This window comes from Primulina tabacum, chromosome 18, assembly GCF_025594145.1.
Source record: "Primulina tabacum isolate GXHZ01 chromosome 18, ASM2559414v2, whole genome shotgun sequence".
Lineage (NCBI taxonomy): Eukaryota > Viridiplantae > Streptophyta > Magnoliopsida > Lamiales > Gesneriaceae > Primulina > Primulina tabacum.
In genome coordinates, this window is record NC_134567.1 from 30,289,786 (window position 1) to 30,315,013 (window position 25,228).

Below are 25,228 nucleotides of genomic sequence, written 5' to 3' on the forward strand. Positions count from 1 at the left end.
GTGATATAAAGATTCTATTTGAGTCATATATGCAAAACAATATTTTTTTAATGTAAAAAATATTATTTTTTATTGTAAATACGAACACTATTGACTTATTTCACAAATAAAAATCTATAAACAATCTCACAAAAAATCAACTCATCATAAAATAAGTGAATATAAATCTTAAGTCATATTTCTTTAAAAATATAAAAATACATTTAAATGTTTTTTTATATTTTTATTAATTCTAACTATGATGATCGCCGTCCCATTACTTGAGTGCTGGACGACCGATCGAAGCTGCCACCATGGTCTCTGCGTGGCGGTGGCCATCCGCAGCTCAGGGCTCCGATTAGCCCCTCCATTCCCCATCCTCTATGTCTATCGTCGCTGATATCCTGATCTCCGCTTCTAAATCTAACCGCTGGCGTCGGGTACTGCCGGCGGCTCCGCTTACTGCTCACACCCTTTAGTTCCATCACACTTGAAAGTCTCGATGTACCGAAGAAGAACAAGTACCACTTAGCTTTCCCAGACGACGAGGACGCCATTACAGGAAATTTCTGCACCGGGAAATCGCACCCTTTAACTTTCTTTGGTGAATAACGCAATGGGCTAGAAACATGGCGATCTTTTACGTTCTTCTGCACCAGGCCAGTTAACGGGATTGCTCTCGTTTTATCATACTTGGAGTCGATGCATCTTCCAGAAGCACTATTGCTGGAACCAAAATTCCAACTCGAAACTCCACGATCTTGATCTTTACTTGTGTGGGCTTCTTGTTTCCTATTTTCGAATGAACTTTTTTGATCACAATATGGCTGTTTGTAAGGAATAAGCTTTCCACAGAAGATGATGTTCTCCGGCGGGATTCCGGCGGGGGGAGAAGGGTTGGAGTATTCTTGGCTAAAGAACTCGAAAAGATTGTCTTCGGATGAGGAGAAGGATGTTGATTCTTGAGAGGAGAAATCTTGTCCCCAACCATCACTATACAATGGAAGATCACTCAAAGAAAGTGTTTCCTCCTCATCTTCTTGATCCCGTGTGTGATGAATGCTTTCGAAGTGAAGTTTGTCCATTGGAGCAATAATTACTTTTGGTTTCGACAACTGAGGAAATTATGGGGAATTATTGATGTTTATATAGTGTTGCAAATTCGATGTGTTCATTTTTTTAAAACATATTTGTAAAGGAGAGAAAAATCTCAAAATTTTAAAAAAAGTAAACAAAAGGTATAATGATGGCTTGAATATCATTGCAATATTTACTATTATTTAATAATTATATTTTAATAGCCGCGTGTGAAAAGCATAAAGTTATGTTAATTTCTCTTTTTAATTTCTAGAAGGTTTGGCCGTTTGAGGTGACATTTGCTAAAGTAGAGCTAAAATATTAAATATGTACTAGTTGCATTTTGTTGGGATGATTAAATAATGAAATGATTAAGAGAGAAATGATAAAAAAAATGATTGAAGTAAATAAGGATAAAATAATATTATTTTTGGTATGATTTTTAAAGATGGGATAAATAATAATCTTTTGATGAATCGACAAAATTGCCCTTCAAGTTATGTGGCGGTAGTCGGCGGCGGTCGGTGATGGCAGTCGGCGGCGGTCGGCGGGCGTCGGAGGTGGTCGGGCGGCGGTCGGTGTAGGGAAGTGGTGATGAGTTTAGATTTAGGAGAATGTAAAATTGGAAAAATAAGATGGATTAAGAGTGAGATTAATAATCTTAGTGGGTGAGGAGTGATTATTTTATCACACATAATATAACCTAATCATTCATAGGAGGGATAGACTTGGTTAAATAATCACTCCTACCAAACATGTGATTAAGTGTGTTAAAAAAATAAACACACCTATTTACTCGTACCAAACGCTGCCCTAGAGGTTATCATGGCTAGACTTTGAAACAAAACCAATCACAACTTGACTCCTTAACTAGACATAGTCTTCATATAACATTTTTTTTTTGGAAATTTAGAATTTTTATGATATATATATATCTATATATTATAAAAAAAATTAAGCAAAAAATTGTGTGAGACGGTCTCACACAAGTATTTTGTGATACGGATCTTATTTGGGTCATCCATGAAAAAATATTATTTTTATACTAAGAGTACTACTTTTTATTGTGAATATCGGTAGAATTGATTCGTCTCACATATAAAGATTCGTGAGACAGTCTCTCAAGATACCTACTCAAAAAAGCATATACATTTCATAATCATATAGACCTCGTGACAATCTTATCATCCTTGTGGTAGTACCACAAGGATAACATTGAACAAACTTATTTGTGTATCAGGAATTTTTGGATTTCGAACTACTTTATTCTAAGTCCGATGTAATTATCACACATAAAAATTCGTACTTACATAAAAAACCATAATTTTGTGGTGTTACGATCGTTCTGTTAGGAATTAGCGAAAGTTTTGGGAAATAGACTTGGTAAAAAAATAATCTTTAACTATAAAAAACGCACTATACTACACATACGAAATTATATTTAAAATCGAATAAATATATTTTATAATTTTTTTACCATTATTATTTTTTAGAATCCCCTAATAAACTTTACAAGATAAACTAGGGAGTAATAAATACAATAACGAGAGAAGATTTTTCCCTGTCGCGTGGGTTAGGTATATTGTTCTAGAATTGGGCCCTACTCTGTCATCCTCGAAACACTTTAAGACTAGTGGGCCGGCGGCCTGTATCACCGGAGTCTGACTTAGGGGAAAAGAAATAGGAAAACGAGAACAATATCTCAGTCAGTCAGTGCTAAATTAAATAATTATACTTTATAAAATTTGCGAACTAATGCTAAAACAATCAATCCGGTGAGCTGTAATAATTATTTATGTTGAGTAAATCGATTGAATTATGATGTATGAGTTATTATATGATTTAAAAAATTTAAATTGCATCCTTAAACAGTCGTATAATTGGTATCAAAGTCAAATTTTCGAGTTTGATTCCTATTTGGTTTCAAGAAGTGTACTTATTGAGAGATTATTTATTATGGTGCAATGATTAACTCTGTTGAAACAACGATCGAACCGTGACGTTTGAGCTGTCGCACAGTTTAAATTATTTGAGTTACGTCGTTATAATCGATTATAGCTTTTGTTAAAGTTACAAGTATTCGATCTTACAAAAATAACCAAAAATTATTTAAATTACACAAATAGTTAAAAAATAATTTGTTATTAAAAAAACATAAATCATACTTTACTATATGCTCTAAATTGGAAGTTAATGAATTAATTTTTTTATTTACATCTTATCCTTTGGAACTCTGTTTTTATGTTCTATAGTTGCGATAAATCATATCATTCGAAACGAACATTATTATAATATTTGCTAAAAAAAAAAAGAAGAAGAAGAAGTGGGAAAACGAAGTCCTTATTCTCAAGCAACCAAGCCATTAAATTTTTAGGCATTTTTGGATGTGTTGGGCAATTAGTGGTAACCAAACTCGTGAACATTTTATTTATGGTTTTTCTTGAGTCTATGTTGTACAAAAAAACCATATCCAATATTTAAAAAGTCACGTGACATATAAGTGACACGTGGCACTTTTTTCAAATTTTTGAATGAGTGTAAGAAGTTAAAAAGCTCTACATTATCGTATATATTAATAAAACTAAGTTATAAATATTTGGCCCTGCATAAAAGCTTAAGCCTTACAATTTCAAAATTACAATCAACATTCATATTTCTAATTATAGTAGGTATTTTATGAGACGTTATCACAAATTTTTATATGTGATACGTGTCAACTCTACCGAAATTCACAATAAAAAATAAATTTTTCATGGATGACCCAAATAAGAGATCTGTCTCACAAAATACGACCCGCAAGACCGTCTCACACAGATTTTTGCCTTCTAATTAATTTAGTAAGTATTCTATGTTACGTTATCTTTTTAATCTTATTATTTTAATTAATCAAAATAATATACAAGTTTAAAATAAAATTAATTACTTTTAGCTCTAAAAATATCTATTAATATATATAAGCATAGATTTTGTTATATTTGAAAAGTTCCCGTCAAAATACATTTGCTAAAAAAATTATTCTGTAATACTTTACATATTATCAAACAAATACAAAGTTAAATTTTAAGTATTTTCGACTTCCTTTTTAATATTCAAAATTGAATCTCACTTCCTTTGAAAATAAAAACTAATTTAAATGTCTATATTGATTATATCATTTTATTTAATTTTTGTTATGATTTGTGATTTTGTGTTACTTTTATATATTTTGTTTGTATATTCTTTAAAATATTAAATAAAATATAAATTTTATATAATATTATATTTTTCGACTTTTAGTGAAAAATCTAATCGTGTATTTTGATATATTGTATGTAATTAAATTGATATTATTATCATCACCATTTTTATTATTACAAAAATTTATGTGAGACGAGTCAATTTTGTGAAACAAATATTAAATTTGAGTTAACCATGAAAAAATCATTTTTTATACCAAAATTATTACATTTTAATACAATTAATTTACCTTTTAACATTAAAAAAATTATTTTTTTCGATTCTTTTTAATAGAAATCCCTTCGACAAAGATAATTATATAAAAATCAACTCACGTAACGATACTAGTTAATTTTAAAAACGATTATATAAATATAGAACAAGTTATATCAACTTGCTAATAGAAATAATAAAAATAGGTAATTAATATTTGGGGTTCGAAAATAATACAGCGTAAAAAGTAATATTCTTAGCATAAAAAAGTTATATTTTTTCATGAATGACTCAAATAAGAGACCGTCTCACACAGGTTTTTGTCATTTCAAATTTACTAAAAAAGTCTTGTTATAATACATTTTATTGGAGGGAATAATAGTATTTTTGTGCATCTATTAAATTATCAAGATAGTTACTATAAAGAGTCGATATATTATTAAATAGTATATATAATATGAGGAGATTAGTTGGTGAACATCCATCATTGACATATATATGAACATTGTCGATGTGACGTTCTGTACGACATTGTCGATATGACGTTCTGTACGTCTAAAAGAGTATATATCATCTTAGTTGATGGTCACATATGTATTTACAGTGAATGTTCATAATATATAATAGTAATATATATATACATTGAATTTTGAAGGTATTCATTTTGTAATATATTAAATTACTATTATTTCATATATAATTGCTCTTTATTTGGATGAATACTGTTTCAATTTTTTTAAAAAGGAAGAAACAAGTATCATGCTGCATTTTCCCCAGCTATACATCGAGATTTTAATAAATTATGATATATTAAAAGTCTCCAACTTGAAAATTTTAACGATTAGGAAGAAAAAACTGTCAAGCTCGAGTCATATAATATTTCATCTAAGAACATAGACTTATTTGTTTATTTTCATACAAACTAAAAAATCATTGAAAAACAAAAAATAAGCTTCATATCTTGTCCTTATTTAAATTATTCAAAAAATAATTGTATGTTATTTAATAAATATTTAATAGAAATATATTAGTAAAAACAAAAAAAGTACTATTAAATATAAGAGTATGTCTCTTGTGAGACGATATCACAAATCTTAATCTGTGATACAGGTCAATCATACCGATATCCACAATAAAAAGTAATACTCTTAGTATAAAAATCGGTACTTTTTTATGTATGACCCAAATAAGAGATCCGTCTCACAAAATACGACCCACGAGACCGTCTCACAGAAGTTTTCGCGTAAATAAATATAAAAATTGAATAATATATTTAAGAGAATCAGAAGATAAAAGATTTTTTTTAAAAAAAAAGATAAAAGAGTGGATGTCTCATAATTCTGACAATTATGTTGGATACATAGCTTAATCATATATAGGTATGCTTCACCACTTCGAAGTTGACTTTTAAAGCACAGGTGCTTAAAGTTGATCGAATTCATACAATTCAACACGAATTGGGGGCAAGATCCCTAATTTGTTTGTATCTTGAAAACCATGTCAAATAATTTGTTCCCGTAGATTGTTTTAATTTATTACACATTGTTGGCGTGTGGGTTAGGTACGTTAATTACGATGTCGTTTTAATCTTCTTTCCGAATATACCCACTTCGTTTACATTTTCTCCCCAAACCTTTGCCCAACACACTCCATTATTTTATCCCTTCTCTCTCTAGAGATACCTCTGCCCAAGTTCTGATAATTGCCTGTATGAGATTTGAGTCTTTTGAATTTTGAAGGTATTCATTTTGTTTTTCTCCTTGATGCTTTCATTTTCTTGTTTGTGATTATCATCTTTCGTCAAAGTTTTAATTTTTAGGCTTTTTACATGTTATGTGTTTGTGGGTTTTGCTTTTTCGATGTTTTTTATGATTTTGAATTTGATGGTTTAAGGTAACAGAGAAATTGTTTGTAAGGCCTAATGATGGATTTTCTCCTCGTTTGCTATTTTCCATCAGTTGGTTTGGGTTTGATTCTTTGTTTTGGTTTGATGATATAATATAGGTTTTTGTGCTATGATTTAAGGTATAGATACCGTGGGTTTGTCTTTTTATATGGGTTAAACAGTTTGCTGGTTATTATTATGAAATGAAACTTAAAAGAAGGGTGTAATTTAAAAGAAAGGGTGGGTTCCATGAGTTTTCTAAGATTATATAGACAGTATATTATGTACAAATTGTTCTGGGTTTATAGAATTGAGCAAGAATAGGCGATTTCAAGGTCTATTTTCTCTATCTGATGGGAAAAAGGTCAGATCCAAAGTGGCAAGGTGTTCTTTTGTGTTATATCTTTTTTATAAATGGAGGTTTTTATATGTTCGAAAATCTAAAAACGACAGGTTAAAGAAAAGATTTTTAAAAATCAAAGGATATTTAAAGGTGTATCTCAATTTTGTTGCATGTTGTAACGAGTTAGTTGTCACAGTCAATCAAGCATTTTGTAGCTATGTAATTATCAAGCTTGATGATTTGTTTATTGGTTTTGTACCTTTGTGATTATGTGGAATTATTGTTTGACCTCGGATTTTCTCAAGTTCGTGGCCTTTTCTGTTCCATGTCTTTTTGTTTCGAAAAGATCCTTTGATCTGATGTTGCATACTGGTGTTTGCGATATGGTTCTTTCTTGCTAATTTTATGTAACCATTTCAGATAAAGGATCACACAAGGTCAATTATCTTTCTTTAATAGGTTGTCCTTTGAAAGGTGCTTGAATTGTATACGAATTTAACACGTTAATTTCAGTTCTCTTTCTTTAGATTTAGTAAAGGATAAGTCTTCTTACTCCATTAAAAGCTGGAAGTTAGCTACTAATTAATGTTAATATTTGTCACTGTTCTCGGTGATGCTTCTTTTGATTAATATATTCTTACACCATGGTTATGAATTGTTTTCTCCTTCCCTTATCTCTCTTCTGCAGGTAATTTTACATTGATAGAATGGATTTTGTCTTCGGAAACTTGAATGGGGGATCCTCATCTTTCAACCCGGACATCAATAAGTGTCCATTTTTGCGAAATATTAATGAGCCAACAAACTTTTCCTTCTCAATGCCTATGGCTCTCCCTATACCGGTAATCCATCCATCTCTTTCACTTCCATGTTACATTCTATTTAGATAATCCTTATCATGCTTATTCATATTATCATATATGAGCAAAATTAAGCTGACAATCTTCTATACCTTGGACCTTCAGTTGCGAGATGGAAAAGGTCCCATATTTGAGGATGGTCCCAACTTTGATATGGCATTTAGGCTTTTCCATGGGCAGAATGGTGTTGTCCCTCTTTCTGAGAGATCATTCATTCGTACTGAGAAATGTCCATCCGAATCATCTCCCATTCATTTCAATCCATTGGGAGCAAAAGCAGCCACCATTAGTCTCTCAGCCTTTGGTCCAGGAGGACCTTTTGGGTTTGATGCATTTTCCAAGAAGTGGAAGAAAGAAAGCAAGAAATCAAGTTCCTCGAAAAATGAGTCCTCAAAGGTAGTCGACTACTCAGTTTCTATTTATTTTCAGTACTTTGAGTCTTGACGAAAAAGCTTTGTATTGACATTTATGACCGAAAAATTATGGTAATTTATTTAATAAACCTGAACAGTTTTGAAACACTTGCATGACATGTCAGAAATCAGAATACTAACAATAAACATAATGGTTACTCGTCTGTCCCATCGCTAATATGTCGTTGAAAACTTGTATACTGAGGATCCTATTATGTATCTGTTTCCAAGTTATCTTGACGATTCTGTTTGCTTGTAGGGAACGAAATCAGAACACGAAGCCATGGGCAATGAATGGCTACAGAACGGGAACTGCCCCATTGCAAAGTCGTATCGGGCTGTGAGTCATGTCCTTCCTCTTGTAGCAAAGGTCTTTAAACCCCCGCCTGGCATGAAGTATAGGTGTCCTCCAGCTGTGGTCGCTGCCAGGAGTGCTATAGCAAAAACAGCCTTTGCCAAAAACCTTCGACCTCAACCACTACCCACAAAAGTACTTGTTGTTGGCATTTTGGGTATGGCAGCAAATGTACCATTAGGAATATGGAGAGAACACACCGAAAAGTTTTCACCTTCTTGGTTTGCTGCTGTTCATGCTGCCGTACCGTTCATAGGTATTCTCCGGAAATCCATCTTGATGCCTAAAGCAGCAATGGCTTTTACCATTGCTGCTTCCATTTTAGGGCAGGTGATTGGTTCGAGGGCAGAAAGACTCCGTCTGAAATCGGTTGCTGCCAGGAAGCTGGCAGTTCTTGAATCTTCTAGCAGTGGGCCGACTCAATTGGCTGTTGGTGGAGTTAGAGGTGGATACTGTGGTGAAATCATTGATTGGAAACAGAATTCTATTGAAGCTCCCCCATCGTCGGCAGACGTTTTTTGCTGATGGGGTCATTGTGTTGGCTCTTGTTCTTCATTGTTTTCGGTTAGAGCCATGTGTTTCTTATGTCGCTAAATTTGTTTCTTTTGTATAAATAAATGAATACAACTACGGGACCCTGTGAAACAAGGGAGATGAGATTTCTTGTACTTGTATTATGACACTGAGATTCTGTGTCAATTGTGAGGAAAATATTATGTGGTTCATTTGTTTGTCTTGGTGTAAGAAGGCATTACTCACACTGTAACTGTACGATTTGGGCTACCTTAATCCTGGCATTTGATTTACTACACAATTTAAAATATGCATTAATTGTAACATTTTGACGTAAGGTGAAAAACTTGGTCCAATTTGCGTTACATTTCTGTCCAAATGTCCAAACGAATGATTGGTGGAGAGCATCGTTTTTTCTTATCCAAATGTACAATATCTTTAAAACAGATCTGTCCTCTCCTGTATATGCTTTGAGGATCGTCTTGGATGTCTGTTTTCCAAGATACAACGGAACAACCAGCAGTGACTTAACACGAGACACTACTACGACGAATTGAAAACAAACATTTACTTTATCAATGAGATTTAACGGATGTCAAATGAAAAACTAACAATATGAAATGCAAGATAATACTTGAAAGAGATAAGATTTTCGTATATATGAAATAAGGAAATGAACACATTATTTATAAGCCCAAAATGCACACCAAGTATTCTGTTAAGATACATGATTTTCATGTATGACCCAAATAAGAAATCTGTCTCACAAAATACGATACGTGAGACAGTCTTACACAAGTTTTTGTCTTGTTTAAAATAGCAAGCTTGTGTTTTATCGCTAAATTATTTCTTGGATATTGGGTTTTAATTTGGGATATTATCGGTTTATAAATAAATTAGAGTAGTTTTGCAAATGCTTAAAAAAACGCTATCCAAAAGGGCCTGGTGGAGCAAACTTCACCTAGAAAGGGAGAAAATTGACAGACTGTGGCGACCGGGTATTTTGCCCAAGCATGCTTATGTGCTAAGCAAAAGCAGGCTTCTATTTGTTGATGACAAGAATTGTGTTTTGTGTTCCACTTCCTGCTTGGAAACTCTTGATCACGATCACCTCTTCTTTCAGTGCAATTTAGTAAGCAGTTATGGGGTAAAGTTGTTGGCTTCATGTGTTTCATTCGATGACTACCGTTCGGGCTGCCTTCCATCGTGATTATCGTCAGCTTAGTATGATTAATACCTGCATACAAGTGGATGCTTCTTCCCACAGAATTGAAGTGTTTGTGTCGCGTTGCTTGTACCTGCATTTCCCGGCGTCCCGCCGGTTTTCTGGATTTAGCTCAACTATTGTCTCCTCGTTTCCAGGTTCTTTGCATTGAGTTTTTGCTGATTATGTTATTGCTAATGGTGTTGATGATTGTATTGCTTTATGATTTGCCCGGATACAACCGGTATCATCCTGTATTAGACTTTTTTTTTATCTATTTATTTCATTTACGGATGAAAAAAAAGAAGAAATGAACAAAGATCCAGAGGACCTCACATAGAAGACTTGTGGGAACTCGTGAGAATATGAATTCCAGACAATTCACCTAAAATTTTGGGGGAACGGAAAAAAAAAAGAAAATAATTTAAAAAAAGGATCACGCACAATTGTGAAGTTAAGCATCCATAAAGTCTAAAAGACCCTTATCGTATGACTAAAATTCAGGTGATGAATGCACAGGATAGCTTCAAGAATGGGACAAACGAACGAAAGATCTGCACAACTGTGAAGTTATTTACTCCTTCCATGGAGAAGCGCATTTAACTCGGCACTTCCACCTCTCAATTTGTTTACAAACGACACAATAACACAAGTCAACAGGAAATCGCCATAAATTATAGCATCACAACACAACATCCCACTTTCTCCCCAAACTTTTGATAGATTATTTCTGTATTTCCATCAAATACAACAAATACATAGCCCTTCTCAAATATTACATCTAGTGTGTTTCTGACCAAAACTACAAAACAAAAGTTGGATTCTGCAACTGTTCACAAAACTATAATACAGCGCGACAAAAAAACAAGAGATTTTGCCGCAGAGGGTGTTCAAGATCGGCTATGACTACCTGCCTACATCCCCTTTACTTCTCCATGTATCATCGTCTTTGATGATGCTTCCAGCTTGCAAACTGAACTGTTCGTTTTTTGCATAGTGCATTTTGATGGCAGCAACAGGGTCCGAGACGTTGGAACACTGGCCTCCAACAAGAACCCCTCTTCCAATGTTCATTTCAACGACTCCTCTTGACTGCTGCTGCATCCCAGGGATGATATGGAAACCATTCTGTCTTTGCATCTCAGGGAATAGTGTGGCTTGTGGGTTTTTCATATTTATGGTGAAAGGCTGCTGCCCTTCTTGATACTTTAGATAATCTGCTATTCCATTGCTGCTACATAGATCCTTGGTCGAATAAAGAGAGACACCACCATTCACAGGGCGGTCATTGCTAGCAACAATTCCATGTAATGGTGGATGCTCGATTTTCACAGCAGGAATGGTAAAATTACTAAATGCTGCAGGATACTTAGTCAACAAAAGGGTTGAGTCGGGTATAGGAGGAAGCCCTGTCTTCATCCTGTTTCCATCCCAAAAGCTGAAATTTCTTGCCTGAATATCATCGGAACCAAGATAGTTATGACGATCAAACTTTGGCAGAGAGCAATCAAAGCTGACATTCTGTTCATTATTAAATTTCAGGCCCAGTAAGGCAGAACCCGGTTTGTGGTTCTGGCCATTATTGTCCTCAGTTTGTTGTCCACGAGAATTTTGTTTCTGTTGGGAGGGCACTAAAATCTTACCAAACAATTTCACATCACCATTCCCGGATGGTTTTTCAAAGCCAGATGAGCCACTGGGCTGGGGTCCAGAATGATCTACGGTCTGGTCATGAACAGGATGTTGAGCTTCAAACATTTTACTATCATGTCCCGAACTATTACACTTTTTAAGCAAGGGCTCTGCATGATGTCCGGTATGCAAATTTCCATCTGGCCGAGAGGCATTCTGATGCAGGACTTGTTTTTGGCAACCTACACACCCGTTTACCTCTTCATTCAGCATTGGCACAGAAATTGGGTATCCTCTGAGAATCCGAGAGGATTCAACATGATCTGACAATGAGTGACCTGAGACATGCTGCTGGCAATCACATGTCAGAGCAATATTCTGAGAATGGTCATCATAGGTGCCATTAATACCAACGGACGGCAATGCATTATGATAGGACAGCTTTTGATATTTAATTGGAACAGAAAACAAGGTTGACGACCTCAAGGATGCTATGTGACCATTCTGCGGCAAGGAGCGGGCATCAGATGTGTCTTCAGTAGTGCTTCGAAGAACAGCTTTCTTATGGCACGCAGAAACATTATCAACTTGAATGGAAGAATGCCCATCAACAAAAGCACGAGAGGCGCTCTCGGTCCGCTGTGAGTCAGATGAAGTCTTCATCTGAGTCACTGACCAATCTGTGCCACTTACTCCAGTGGAATTAGCATCTTTTTCTTCAACTTTCTGATCGGTTGATACATCTTCAGCTAACAAAAGATCCAACCCTTCATACTCTTTCCCCTGAAGCTCGTCTGAAATCTCAATCAAAGTATTTTTCTCAGCCCCAGTTGATCCATTAGGCAGAGCATGGTCATCTGCTTCTTCAACTCCTGGCAATGATTCTTCAACAGAGGATACACCCGTTAATCCAATTTCTCTCATAGATACGGGAACATCAGTCACACCATTCTGTCCATTGACACCTGAAACAGGTTTATCAGCCAGTTGAGAATTAACCAACAACAAACTATTCACACCAAGTTCGGCATCCATGGGATCAGGGGTGGAATCCAACCCATTTAATTCCTCACGTCTCTTGGATTCAGGCTTCAAACTCAGTGTCCCTGATACAACATTAGACATATGACTTGACTTTCGGTCAGGAGATGGAAGGTCCTCTTCTGTCTTGGCCCCTGATCCCTCATTGTAAATAAGGGAGCCAGTCTCCACAATACTGGCATCTTCGATGTCACTATCACCTCCGTTAACGTCACCAGAAACTGCATTATGAAATCCAGGCAGAATAAGATCCAAACCAAGACACTTCCGGGACTTACTAAAGAATACCTTGCACTGGTCCCTGGACTTTGATCTGACACAACGTGATATCATTCCAAAATCTTTGCCATAAGTTGACACAGCCTGAATAAAGATTGATTTCTCAACATCAGTCCAATCAGTAGGATCCATCTCCCCACAGCTCTCATCCGAGCACTCATCGTCAACAATCTGGGTAATCTCAGTGTTGAAAGACCGCTTCATCGAAAAACCAACTCTCTTACACCTTGAATCCTGATATCCATCCCCAGGGTCAAAAGAACTCGTGATGCAAGAACTCATAGCCTCAGATGATAAAGAACCACAAATACCAGCCAAAACATCGGCAGCCACCGCTTCTCTCTCATTCCTATAAAAATCCAGACTGTTCGATCTCTGTGATTGATCATCGTAACACCTAGGTGCTTTATAAGCACTAGATACACCCAAAGAAAATCTAGAAGCACCTTTCTGGTTCTCAATACCATCGGCATTAGCCGCAATTGCTGAAGCTTCACCAAGTATGTCTAGGGAAGCTGCCACTGCCTCACGATTCCATCTTTTCCCTGAGGCGACCAAGTATGTAGTACATTGGGACTTACTTCGTTTCACAGCTTCAGGCTTCTTTCTAGCTTTCTCAAAGCTATCTGATTTGTGGTTCTTGTAGTAGAACTCAACACAATCAGCTATTGTCTTGTGATCCAAAGAAGATGCAATCTTCCTGAAATCTTTCCCAAAGATGGCAAGCTTGTCGATGAAGATCTCTCTCTCTGCATGTGTCCATGTGTTGATCATAGACCTTTCTTTTTCAATAGCACAAGGATCTTCCACCAGACCATTACTTGTGATAAACCTTGACATCTGCATCTCCTTCTTGTCCAAAATCAAAGCAGGCATCTTCAAAGCATTTCTACAGGGTTTAAACGAGGATTCAGAAAGCAACCCACTAACAAAACCAACTACATCTTCTGCAGGAACAGTTCGAGAACTACTAGCTGCAAACATAATCAAGGAGAAATATTGAAATGTTAGGAAAGATCTGCCAATGTATAATCAATTTTGGATCCCAATGTATCCAACAATTAGAGCAAATGCGAACAGATAGAATCAGGAGAATCACATAAACACAAGTTTACATAAAACTATGGAGGAAGCTGCAAATTAAACGGCATTCATTCCCATTAAGGAATAAAAGTATACATCTCATATCAATTTTCCTTGAATCCGGTGCACGGACACTACATTGTTGAGGAATATCACAGCCTACACCAATAAAATAATTTATAAATCGTTAAGCCCCCTCACATAAACTATAAAGTAACCTACAGATTCCTATCACCTAATCTTTTCTTGCAGCCTGTGGATGTACTAAAGGATACGCACAACACAAATTCCCTCAATCACCGTACTCAAGCTCCAAATACTCCATCTAAGAATCACCACAAAATTCACAATGAGAGATAGCACTAGCAACTGGGCACATGCAACACGTGTGACACAATTTTATATTTCAAATGTTTGGTTTAACTATGACATTTTCATAAAACTACATATAAAGAATTAATTTTCGTAAATGATAAATACATGAGAAACCACAATGATAGTTATTAAATCGTTAGCACTACATAAGAACATTCCTCCTAGAATAGTTGTTAATACGAATAAGAGAAACTCTGTTATAGCCATTTCTGTACATTCGATGTACTCTACGGATAGAGGAATACATAGAGTTGAACATAGTAAAATAAGAAATTGAAAGATTTCGTTGAAATTGTTCGTTTGGAATTTCCCGAAAAGCTAATCATAGGTTCTTCTCTCCATCGGAACAATAGGGCTGTTATGCTCATTACTAAACTTGTTGATGTCATTTAAATAAAATTGATAATGAAAACGGAAGGAAAAAAAGGATTTACAAAACAAAAATGGGATTCCTAAAAAATAGATTGATTCTAAAATTTAAGTAATTATAAAAAAAATCAATCGTTAATGTGATTAAATACGGCAAAGGAAAGCATATCATGAAGCATTTGAATTGAAATGAGGTTGAGGAAAATGCGGGATAATGGGAGAAATTGTGGGAGGTTTGAAATTTACCAAAAAAAGGCTACAAAATCAAAGTAATAAAAACCTATACGGGCAAAAGATGTTGGGGTAGAAAGAGAAAAAAATTTGGTGCCGCGTGATGTACCAAAGCAGTTTTTCTAAGGATCTACTTCAAAATAGTGAAGATTAGTAAACAGTAAATCTTATGGGCAGCAAGACTTAAAAAATAGTGAAGATATTTAGATGACAAACAGTAAATCTTATGGGTAGCATTAGTTTGGCAAAATGTTTATGAAGATGAAAAATACAGAATAGGGCCTAGCCTTTAGTACTTTCTTAAAACATAACTACGTAGGCCGCCCTATCAAATCAACAATTCTATGTTTTCCTAATTTACAACTATGAGGACAATCTTGCATCATTTATACAAAAAGTTTCACTGATTCCTAATTCTAAACTATGATTGAAGGCTTTAAATTAAGATTCTAAGCCTGACAAGAATGGAAGAGTAGAAACATGTATTCCCATGATCCTAAGTTAGCATATTATCAAGAGAAACATAAACCAACATTAATAAGATAAAATGATGAGCAAAAACAGCATTAATTCTGTCCACACAGGACCCACGATTAAAAGAAAAACTGTACATTATCTGGTGGTGACGTTCATCATACATGAATACTGAAATTCTAGAATCGTAATCGGAGGACAGAATATATAGAGAATCTACCACAGGCTAAACAGTAATACATTCCAATAACATATATTCATAAACTAAATGACTTGGAATTGCTTCAAATTTAATGAAATGAATGCAGGCCAGAAAAGAAATCTAGATGCTGCAGATTATTAGATCATGCCAGAATCAGAATTAGGTTTCAAACTTTGCACGCCAAGTTCCCAACCCATAAATAATTCAATAACTAAGAAAGTTCTTTAACATTGAAATCATTTGTTGCATGATGTCACACAGGTACTGACACCATATTTTCTGGAACAACTGTTTGGCTACATCTTTGATTTCGGAGAAAAGATACAAAAAAAGAACTTAACTTTGTTTATTAATTAAAATATCACCTAATAACAGCATAAAAGCCGTATCTCCCAAAAAGTGCTAATTTTTTGACAAATATCCCCCACGCTGCTTTCGGGCCAACGATTCTCATCAAATTTCAGTAGAGAGTTAAAAATGGAAACATAAATCTTTTAACATCCACACATAAAGTCATATCCAGACAAACTAAATCACACAACTATGACACCAGTGGATAAAAACCAACCTCCAACAGCCAACTGATTGAATCCTATAATGAAGTAAATTTTCATATAACAAATTTCCGAATAATTGGCAAGAAGCTTCAATGGAACTTTTGACAAAATAAATTAGGGGGTCCCTTCACAGATATAAAAGAACAAAATTGGGGTCTCTTCCTCCGGCACAGTACGAAAAGAGAACTTAGTTCCCATTATCATTAAAGCGTAAAACCAAAAATAATACAAATATCTTTCCAAGTTATAGAAAAATTGAAAAAACGAAAATTCCAGATAATTTATAGCAGCAAGAGTGCGATAAGCAGAGAAAGCAGCCAGCATATGAAAGATTGAAAATTAGATCATAACATGAGGAAAAGCAAGGACGAAAAAAGAAAACACAAGGGAAATGTCATAAATAATTACCAAGCGAACAAGTTCCAGGGCGGCCATAACGATGCTTTTTATGCCCAACCACGTCTATTTTCTTATGAGACTTTGCTTGAAGCTTCCTCACAGAAACCAGTCGACCTTCAATCCAAAAATGCTGAAATAACTTATACTTGATTGTAAGAACCTTCTCCTTGAATCTGAGAAATTGCTTCCTCATATAATATTTCTTTTTAATCAGTGAGGGAACGCTTGCCAGGCAAGAAACTTTAGGTCCAGCCATACACTGTTTGGAAGGTAGTAACTTATTTAAGGCTTCAGAAGCTGCATTTGCTTGAACTCTATTTGAAGCCAATATTGAGTCATAAATATCCAACACATCATCATCCATAACCCTAGCAAGATCACTGCAACTATTAATGTGAGTCAGTTCACAGTAATCCGCACGACAAACGTTTTCCTCATCACAGAGACCATTGCCTACATATTTCTCATTCAAGTTACTAGGATTCTTGACATCCAAATTCACAAGACCTGTATTATTTTGAGAAGAGTAGGCATCATCCCCAGATAGTGAAACCTCAATATACTTAGAGGTTGCACTGCTTGGGCTATCAAAATTCTCAGATTTTAACCTCACATGCTCATCTTCAACTGCACCAGGTGTATTTTCAACAATCGCGTCTCCGGACGAAACAAGATGCAAAGGAGTCGGTCCATGAATAAAATTGGAAGCTGTGCCTTGCTCCTTGCAAGGTTTAAAGTGAAATTTTTGTGGTTGCAAACTGGGTGCATCTGGATGAGGACAGCTATCTCCAGGACCAGGTATCAATGACTTCAGTTCAGTTTCAAGCGAATCTATCTCTGTTACGGTGATCTCAAGTGCCTTTAATGCATCAACCTTCCATAACAACAACTTGTTCACCAAGTTAGCTCCGAGATAATTCGAACTCCTGGAACTTAGATCATCTGATTGTAACAAATCACAAATCAAAGAGCTGACACAAGCAAAAGAAGTAAGCTCTAAGTTTTCTAGGTTAAAAATTGATCCCTCGTTCGGATTCCAGGAAACAATACTAGGTGAACAGCTTAAATTAGCTGTGTAATGATCTACATTGACAGCCCTGTAGGATTCTTTCTCCTCAACACCTGTATTATTGAAAAAAAGGGTAAGCCAGAAAAAAATGAAGATATTCACACGCAATGCATATTCTCTCGACAAAGAGAGGAAACACAAATTACTGTTTGAGTAGATAACATCAAAAAGCCACTTCTCTCAAATGTTATCACAAATTCAGCAACCACAATGGTGGCCAATAACATCACATTATGACAATTGAAGCATCACCCTAAGAGAGAAAGTGAAGCTCATTAGAATGATTGCAGTTTGCACCATGACAAAGGTACATATTTTGCACCAGAAACTATAAATATTAGCAATTTAATCATTTGCCATCTACAAGTTGTTGATTTTCCTAAACTTAGCCAACCAAAATTTAGATAAAATAGCCTGAGTAGTGAAATAAAAACATGCATAAAACACAGCATGAAGCACAAAGTAATACAAGGAAAGAAGACTAAGCTATAAAATTAACAATTACAGATCAAGAAGTAATCAACATGGCATCCAATCACAAACAAAATATTTTTAAATGCAATATCCGGAAGGAACTCAAACATAATCAATTCATGACAAAGAACATACTACCGTTGTGTTTTACTTCTTCGAACATACATGAACCATTCTTTATCAATTTCCAATCCCGTTATATGCCTCCTATTGATGCATACCATACCCTTCATATTGTTTTTGTCACAACTATAAAACAAAATGATGGACAAAGACATCACCTGTAGATGAGCTACAGCCAACTGAAGATGGAGTTGCAGGTGAAGCAAGATCAAGAAAACCTGCAACCCTGGGACTCTTATCAAGCACGTTCATGTCATGAGACCGAACAGTTTCTTCGATGTTACTGAGGTTAATAACCAGTTCATTTTTTGCTGCACCATCTTCAGGGCCATCTATTTTTTTCTTCTCATACTTAGCCAGTCCCTCGCCCCAGCCAAGTCGTGGTTTCTTCCTGGAACTAGTCTCTTCAGATGAAGCTGGAGCAGCAGTCATTACACAAGTAGTAGCCTCTGCGATAGGAGATTGAACAGGCGCCAGTTTCTTTTCCCGTACCTCAGCCACTCTCTCAACAGAATCCATGCCCATACTCTTTGAGCTACTTGAGCAACTGAGACTAGATCCTCTCGAAGATAAGCTCCCAGACCTTGACCACTTCAGAGGTTTCCAATCAATTGAAGCCAAGCAGTTTTCTTTCTCTAATTTCCCTGTGCTTTCCAATCCATTAGCACACAATCTATCAGAATTGTCACCATCCTTATCCTGCCGCTCTTTCTCTAGAGGGCAAGATGGCTCCGAAGGGTTTAGAGAATCAGAAGGCCGAGAGAGATTCTCGCTCTTAGGGCAGTTGGGAACACAATTGCTCTCATGAGTTGTTTTGTTGTTCTCCAGAAGCCTACTCTGATCATTAGTCTCGGTGTTGGGTCTACAAGGAGTTGATGCAGCAAAAGGTTCCCAAGAAGTTGCTTTCCACTCTTTCTGGCTGAAGGACACCCTATTTTCTCTACTATTTCTCACATACCTTCCTCCATCACTGCAAGATCTGTAAGGCCGAAAATTCTCTTCTTCTAAGTTCCTGTCGCTGAATCTAGACCCAAAAGGCAGAAACGCATGACTACCCTCGTCAGGATGCGCGTACCAACCAGCTTGCTTACCTTGAGCTTCAGCAGAAAAATGCACACCCACAGAAAGGTCAGAAAAAATAAATACAAGAAAAAAATCTAGTTATCAGAAAGACATAATTTTTCTTCATAAATTATTCCTGAATAGCACAGCGTGTTCAAATCCATCCAACAAATTAAACACCCTATCATATAAAATGTTTCTATACATATCAGATCTAGTCAAAATATCCACCTGAACCCACCTATAGATTCTAGACAAAATATGCAAATAAACCGGTCAAGGCTTCCTTCCTTTAAAAATTACTCACAGATATAACAACGTGAAAAGGCATATTTTCATCGACATATCAAGGGTTGAAAATTACAGTAATCATCAATCACCGAAAATTCCCCAAACCCGCTTCAATTACCTAGTTTTTTCTGAAACCTGACTACAACTTAATTAAAAAGAATACAAATATCTTGTTATCATCGAAAAATAAGAAACTTGAGAGACATCTCTCTTAAAAAAGAAAAAGAAAAAGAAAACCCTATTTGGTTGTAAATCGATAACTCACCAGGTGGGAGAGAACGAGTCCGGAAATCAGAATACCAACGCTGCTGCTGCTGCTGCTGCTGCTGCTGCTGATGGTGATAGTTTTGGTGGTACGAAGGCGGGTGAGCAGGCGGTGCGTTGTGATGTTGTTGGTCTCGCCATCTGGGAGACCCGCCGCCTCCAAATCCACCTCCAAAACGAGGGTCCGGCCCGGATCTCTCGTGCTTACGGAAATCTCTCCGATCCCACGGATATGGTTCCGGCGGCATCAAAATTATACTCTACTTCTGCTGCTCCACTTAATCTCATCCAATACCTTACACAACAAACAGAAAACGGCAATTGAAGTAAATTAAAGGGTGAAATGAAATTAGAAAAATGGCAATTGGAGTCAATTAAAGGGTGAAAGTAAATTAGAAAATTGGCAATTGGAGTCAATTCTAGGGTTTAAAAACAGAATTTAAAAAAATAAATAAACAAAGAGTTCAGGAGCACACCTCCCCACGTTAATGCGAAGAATTCAAATTCTTGACTTCACACAAGGTTCAATTCGGAGGCGATAAAATACAAGTACGATAGAAAGGGGATAGAGTGGTGTTGAAGAGAGAAGGAAGAGATGAGAGGACTTTCCTTTTTTTGTGTGTGTGTGGTTTCCTTTAATTTTTTTTGTTTATTATTATATTTTGTAAGAGAGAGGATAGAGACGTGGCGGTGAGGAGAGCAAATGGAGGCTGTTCAATTAGGGTTTCAATCATGTGTGCTGCCCCGCCCCTTGCACGGTTGGCGCATAGTACACACATGATATGAAATATATTACATAAAATATTTATTTGTAATAATAATAATAAATAAATAAAGAAAAATCATGAGTTTAGAATAATGTCATAACATGTATACCAAATTAATTTAAATCACGATATATTTTTATCCCATAAATAATGTTAGTTATATAAAAATAAAAATTATTAAAGTTTTTTAAAAATTATAATTTTTCAAAATAAGAAAACTTTATTTTTAAAATAGATTAAATTTCAAACAAAAATCACAATTTTTGGCCTAAGTTATGAAGGTCAGGCTTAAATTTACCGAAAAAATGTCAAATTGGAATTTGACTTGAAACATAAAAAATAAAATAAAATTTGTTGTAACAAAGTCACGTCGTATTTCCAAATTAATTGGTTAGATTTGATTTTGAATCTATGATTTTGGCCCCTTTTGACTTTAGATATTAGAAACTTCTTGAAGTAATTTGTTATATATATATATATATATATATATATAATTAAAAGAAAAATTTGAGTATAAAACATTAAACTTGACTACAGAAATGTGGCGAAACTGCTAATGAGCTGTATCCATTTTTATGAGTTAGATAGATTAGATAAAAAGAAAATTAATCGTGGATGAGAGAATTTTCCCTACAGGATCCATGTTCTCTCTAAATTCATTAGGATTGGATATGGTTGGAAATTTTAGTCGAAAATTTTTCGAGAACTTTTCAATATTGCACATTGATGGCGTTAAAACTACATTAATCATATATCCAATGTCTCTGTGATTTTGTTTTGCCGCATCAATATCTTATGCGTTGAGATAAGAATCGTTATATACATTGATATAATACTATATTAAAGGTATTATCTCATTAACTATTGAAGGTGTACCACAACCATAGACAAACTCGTCGTTTTGACTTTATTCACTAACATCATTCTTTTTATTTTAGGATATTTTTTTATTACTCGCGTGAGAGATCGTTTCACATTAATTATATATACTAGTGTAACCGTGGCACACGCGTTGCGTATGTCCTGAATACATGTGACTAATATATTAAATATTCATGATATTACAATATAATGACGTCACAACATAAAGAAGAGAGTTTATTTTTCACGGTGGCTAATTTGGAGAAGAAATAATATTATTTTTCACGTGAGCGGTTTCCTTATGACGGTGAATATAATATCATTTGTTAAGAAAAAATATAATATGAAAAATGAGAAAGGATAAAATAGGAAAGAAAGTTTGTGTCCTCGTAGAGCGGTTATTATTAGGGGCTCAACTATAATAAAATAATAAATATAAAAAATTAAAAAGGGTAAAACAGGAAAGAAAGTTGGTGTCTTCGTAGAACGGTTATTATTAGGGCCTCATACTTAATATAACAGTATAGATATACATATATGTTACAACTTTTTTTTAAGAAGTAAAATCCTACGATTTTAAAATATTTATCGATTACTAAGAAAAACAAAGAAATAAGTTTTTACATTTATTAAAACAAAGTGAAGGAGTTATTATTTATTTTTTCAAAAAAAGAAAAATTAGAAACGAATTTCAAGAAGGGTTTGACTTGAAGTATGAAGATATTATATTTGTTCGTTGGAACATAGGTTTGTTTCATACTACCCGTGCAGCAGGCCTGCACGGGCAATGAACGGCCCGGATCACTCCACATGAGTGATCCGGGCCCACCTCCATGTAAAAAAAAAAAAAAAATTGGCTCGAAAAAATACGAGCCGTTGGATCGATCCCTGCAGGCAGTGCCCGCCAGGGGTAGGGTCGACCGAACCGACTGGGGCCCAACGTACAATTCCGCGAAGAGTGGCGCAATATAACGTGTCGCAGAGTAGCAGAGCCCCGTACGTGTGTGTTTTCGGATCTCAACGTATCTATCAATGTGAATATAATTTGTTTTCAAGTCCACTCGACGATTTTTTCACTCATTTTTACTGAAATACCCTTCCTCTGTCCACCGACAACTTGGCTGCCGACGTCAGGTCAATTGCTTTTAATTCCCGGCTTCCGTTGTTGCCTCATTTATTACTCATATCCGGTTAAATTTCGATTCCTATTTGTATTATTTCACTCGCTTGGGTGATTAAATTAAATAAAATTTTTTTCTGTTTTTTTAACTTTTTACATATTATGTCATTTATAGATATCCCAATGTTCGGTCCGCCAAATCATCATTAATTAGTACTCACATGCCAACGAATTAATGAAGTAATGGTCTTCCCCTCATCTTCTGTTCAAATGTTTCTTGCAACTCACATGCGGTGTTCCTTAATTACCTCACACTCCACAAGAACTAACGACCATGTCCTATAAAAATGGGTACATATCGGTTAGTCTAAAATTAATCGAATCGAGCTCGAACTTGTTGCACGTGGTTATTTTTTCTACATCATGTGGCTGCTTCGATTAGGTTCCCACACCATAAACACGAGCAAGAGAGGGATATGATTCTTCAGGCTCCCCGAAATGTCGATTTCAGACAATATTCGGGCTATGCCATATTCGAGTCGATCGAGCGTGGAGCCTGGTTCAAATTTCAAAGCCACTTGTTGTGTGGCTTAACGGCAGGCGGGGCTGCCCATCCATCGCGTATGGGGCATCGGAGGAGATCGGGGCGATGGGCGGTGGCCGGTGATCACTCTACTCGAGTCAACATGCATGGAATTGAACAAAGGTTTACCATCTTCTATTGTTTGAAACTTTGCTACAAACTCTACTATGTTGTTTTGGATAGGTGCATACAGAAGCCAACTTACAATTTCTTGGGTTAATATAATTATAATTACAAACTTTTTTCAGTTAAAGATGCTTATAAATTCCTTACAAGATCCCCCAAGATTCCACACAATTAGAGGGTTGCCCCTCAACCTTTTTTGTTTTAGGTCATTACATACCTCAACTTTCTAGCTAATGCCATTGTTGAAAGCAACAGGGGAGCCAAGAATCCTATCATCAACTTTCAAGGTTTCTTGGTTAGTTCTAGTATCAATCAAAATTACATGTACATACATACATACATACATACATGTGCAAAAGGCCTTTCATAGATATATATATAGATATATAGCTTATATGCATGTGCAAAAGGCCTTTCATGCCATATTCAAAAAATTATCAGATTTCCACGAAGTTCCATTAACAAGTCCAAAGCTTGCTCCAACTTTTTTTTAGGCATTTCTTAACCAATCAGTTGATGTAACTTTATTAACGCTACAATAATTAAATTTCTGTTGATATCGATAGTGGAAACATATATCATAATAACTTTTCTTTTATTTAAGAGTTATGTTTATGTAGGAAAAGGGAATCATGGTATATTTGTGTGTCGAATAATTTTTAAATTTGTTGTAAGAATGTATATTTTTTTATAATTTTGCGTGTGTGTATAAAACATGAATTGCAAATATTATTTTGGAAAGGAAAACATATACTATGTCAGTTGAAGAAAGAGATCACGTGCATGTATTGCGGAACATTTATACATACTTGATTTTGAAATATCAATAATTACTTTATACTTTAGATTGAAAAACCATGCAATATAGAGAATATGTTTTCTTTTTTTTTAAAAAAAAAATATGTTTGAGATGGAAATGGGTTTGTTATAATTGGGTTTGAAACCCAATATTTCTTCTCATATGATAATAATAAATCATCGAGCATATATCACGTGAGACGGTTTTATGGATATATGTATATTTGAGACATAATTGACCCTAGCTCTGTTCCTTGCTTGCCTTGCTACAATATTTAACTGAGAATTCGATACGTTTTTATTCCACTAGCTAGCAACAAGAATATAATCCATCCGGAATGTAATTCATCTCAATCAAATTTGTGGATGATAAGGTTGCTCTAATTGTTAATAGGAGGAGTACTATATAACGATTTTTATTTTCTTTTTTTTAACCGAATATAAAAATTTTAAACTATACCGAACTAATATAATTAATTTTTCTTTTCTTTTTTTTTAACCGAATATAAAAATTTTAAACTATACCGACCTAATATAATTAATTTATTTTTTTTAAAACTAAATTTGTATTTTGGTAAACGCAAAGAAATTCCCTCGAAAGTTCCTTAGTCTCCAATTAAGGGAGCTTCTGTATGCATCTCAATCAATGTGTGGATGGCCATCACACTGTACATTATTCTATCGAAAGCAATCCATAAAGCAAAAAAAGCATAAAGCAACCAGCTTAAGTGACATTATTTCAACACCTCATGCAGGAAGATATATTAATAAAGCAAATTAAATCAAATAACCCCATTTTCACTCACTCCGATGCCATAAAAAGTAAAACGAAAAAGCTTGGTATATAATACATCCGGAATTTAATTCATTTGAACGTGTCTTTTTTTTTTTGTATATGAAAATATAATATTTATAGATCATTTCATGATTTTTTTCAATACAATTACTCAAAAGAATTTCTTAAATCGGTTATTTCGCATGAATAAAAAA

General features: G+C 35.0%; 2 protein-coding genes and 1 long non-coding RNA gene across 4 annotated transcripts; 2 read left to right on the plus strand and 1 right to left on the minus strand.

The window, feature by feature from the left end:
• Positions 1-5,978: 5,978 nt before the first annotated feature.
• Positions 5,979-9,072, plus strand: LOC142533174 (uncharacterized). Of its 2 annotated transcripts, none has more exons than XM_075639841.1 (4): positions 5,979-6,002; positions 7,402-7,555; positions 7,679-7,969; positions 8,246-9,072. In XM_075639841.1, the coding sequence occupies exons 2-4, from the start codon at positions 7,421-7,423 to the stop codon at positions 8,864-8,866; spliced, it is 1,047 nt and encodes a 348-aa protein (XP_075495956.1). In that variant the 5' UTR covers positions 5,979-6,002; positions 7,402-7,420; the 3' UTR covers positions 8,867-9,072. The 2 variants fall into 2 exon arrangements, with proteins under 2 accessions (XP_075495956.1, XP_075495955.1); XM_075639840.1 differs by lacking the exon at positions 5,979-6,002 and adding an exon at positions 6,027-6,224.
• A 618-nt stretch (positions 9,073-9,690) lies between these two features.
• On the plus strand, positions 9,691-10,912 carry LOC142533901 (uncharacterized). Its single transcript, XR_012816841.1, has 2 exons — positions 9,691-10,216; positions 10,563-10,912. It is a non-coding gene; the product is annotated as an uncharacterized LOC142533901 (long non-coding RNA).
• Positions 10,712-20,687, minus strand: LOC142533900 (uncharacterized). Its single transcript, XM_075640830.1, has 5 exons — positions 20,460-20,687; positions 19,985-20,278; positions 18,525-19,463; positions 16,710-17,822; positions 10,712-13,984 (listed from the first exon to the last, which is right to left on the minus strand). Exons 2-5 carry the CDS (start codon positions 20,229-20,231, stop codon positions 10,965-10,967), a joined length of 5,319 nt encoding a protein of 1,772 aa, XP_075496945.1. The 5' UTR covers positions 20,232-20,278; positions 20,460-20,687; the 3' UTR covers positions 10,712-10,964.
• Positions 20,688-25,228: the final 4,541 nt, after the last annotated feature.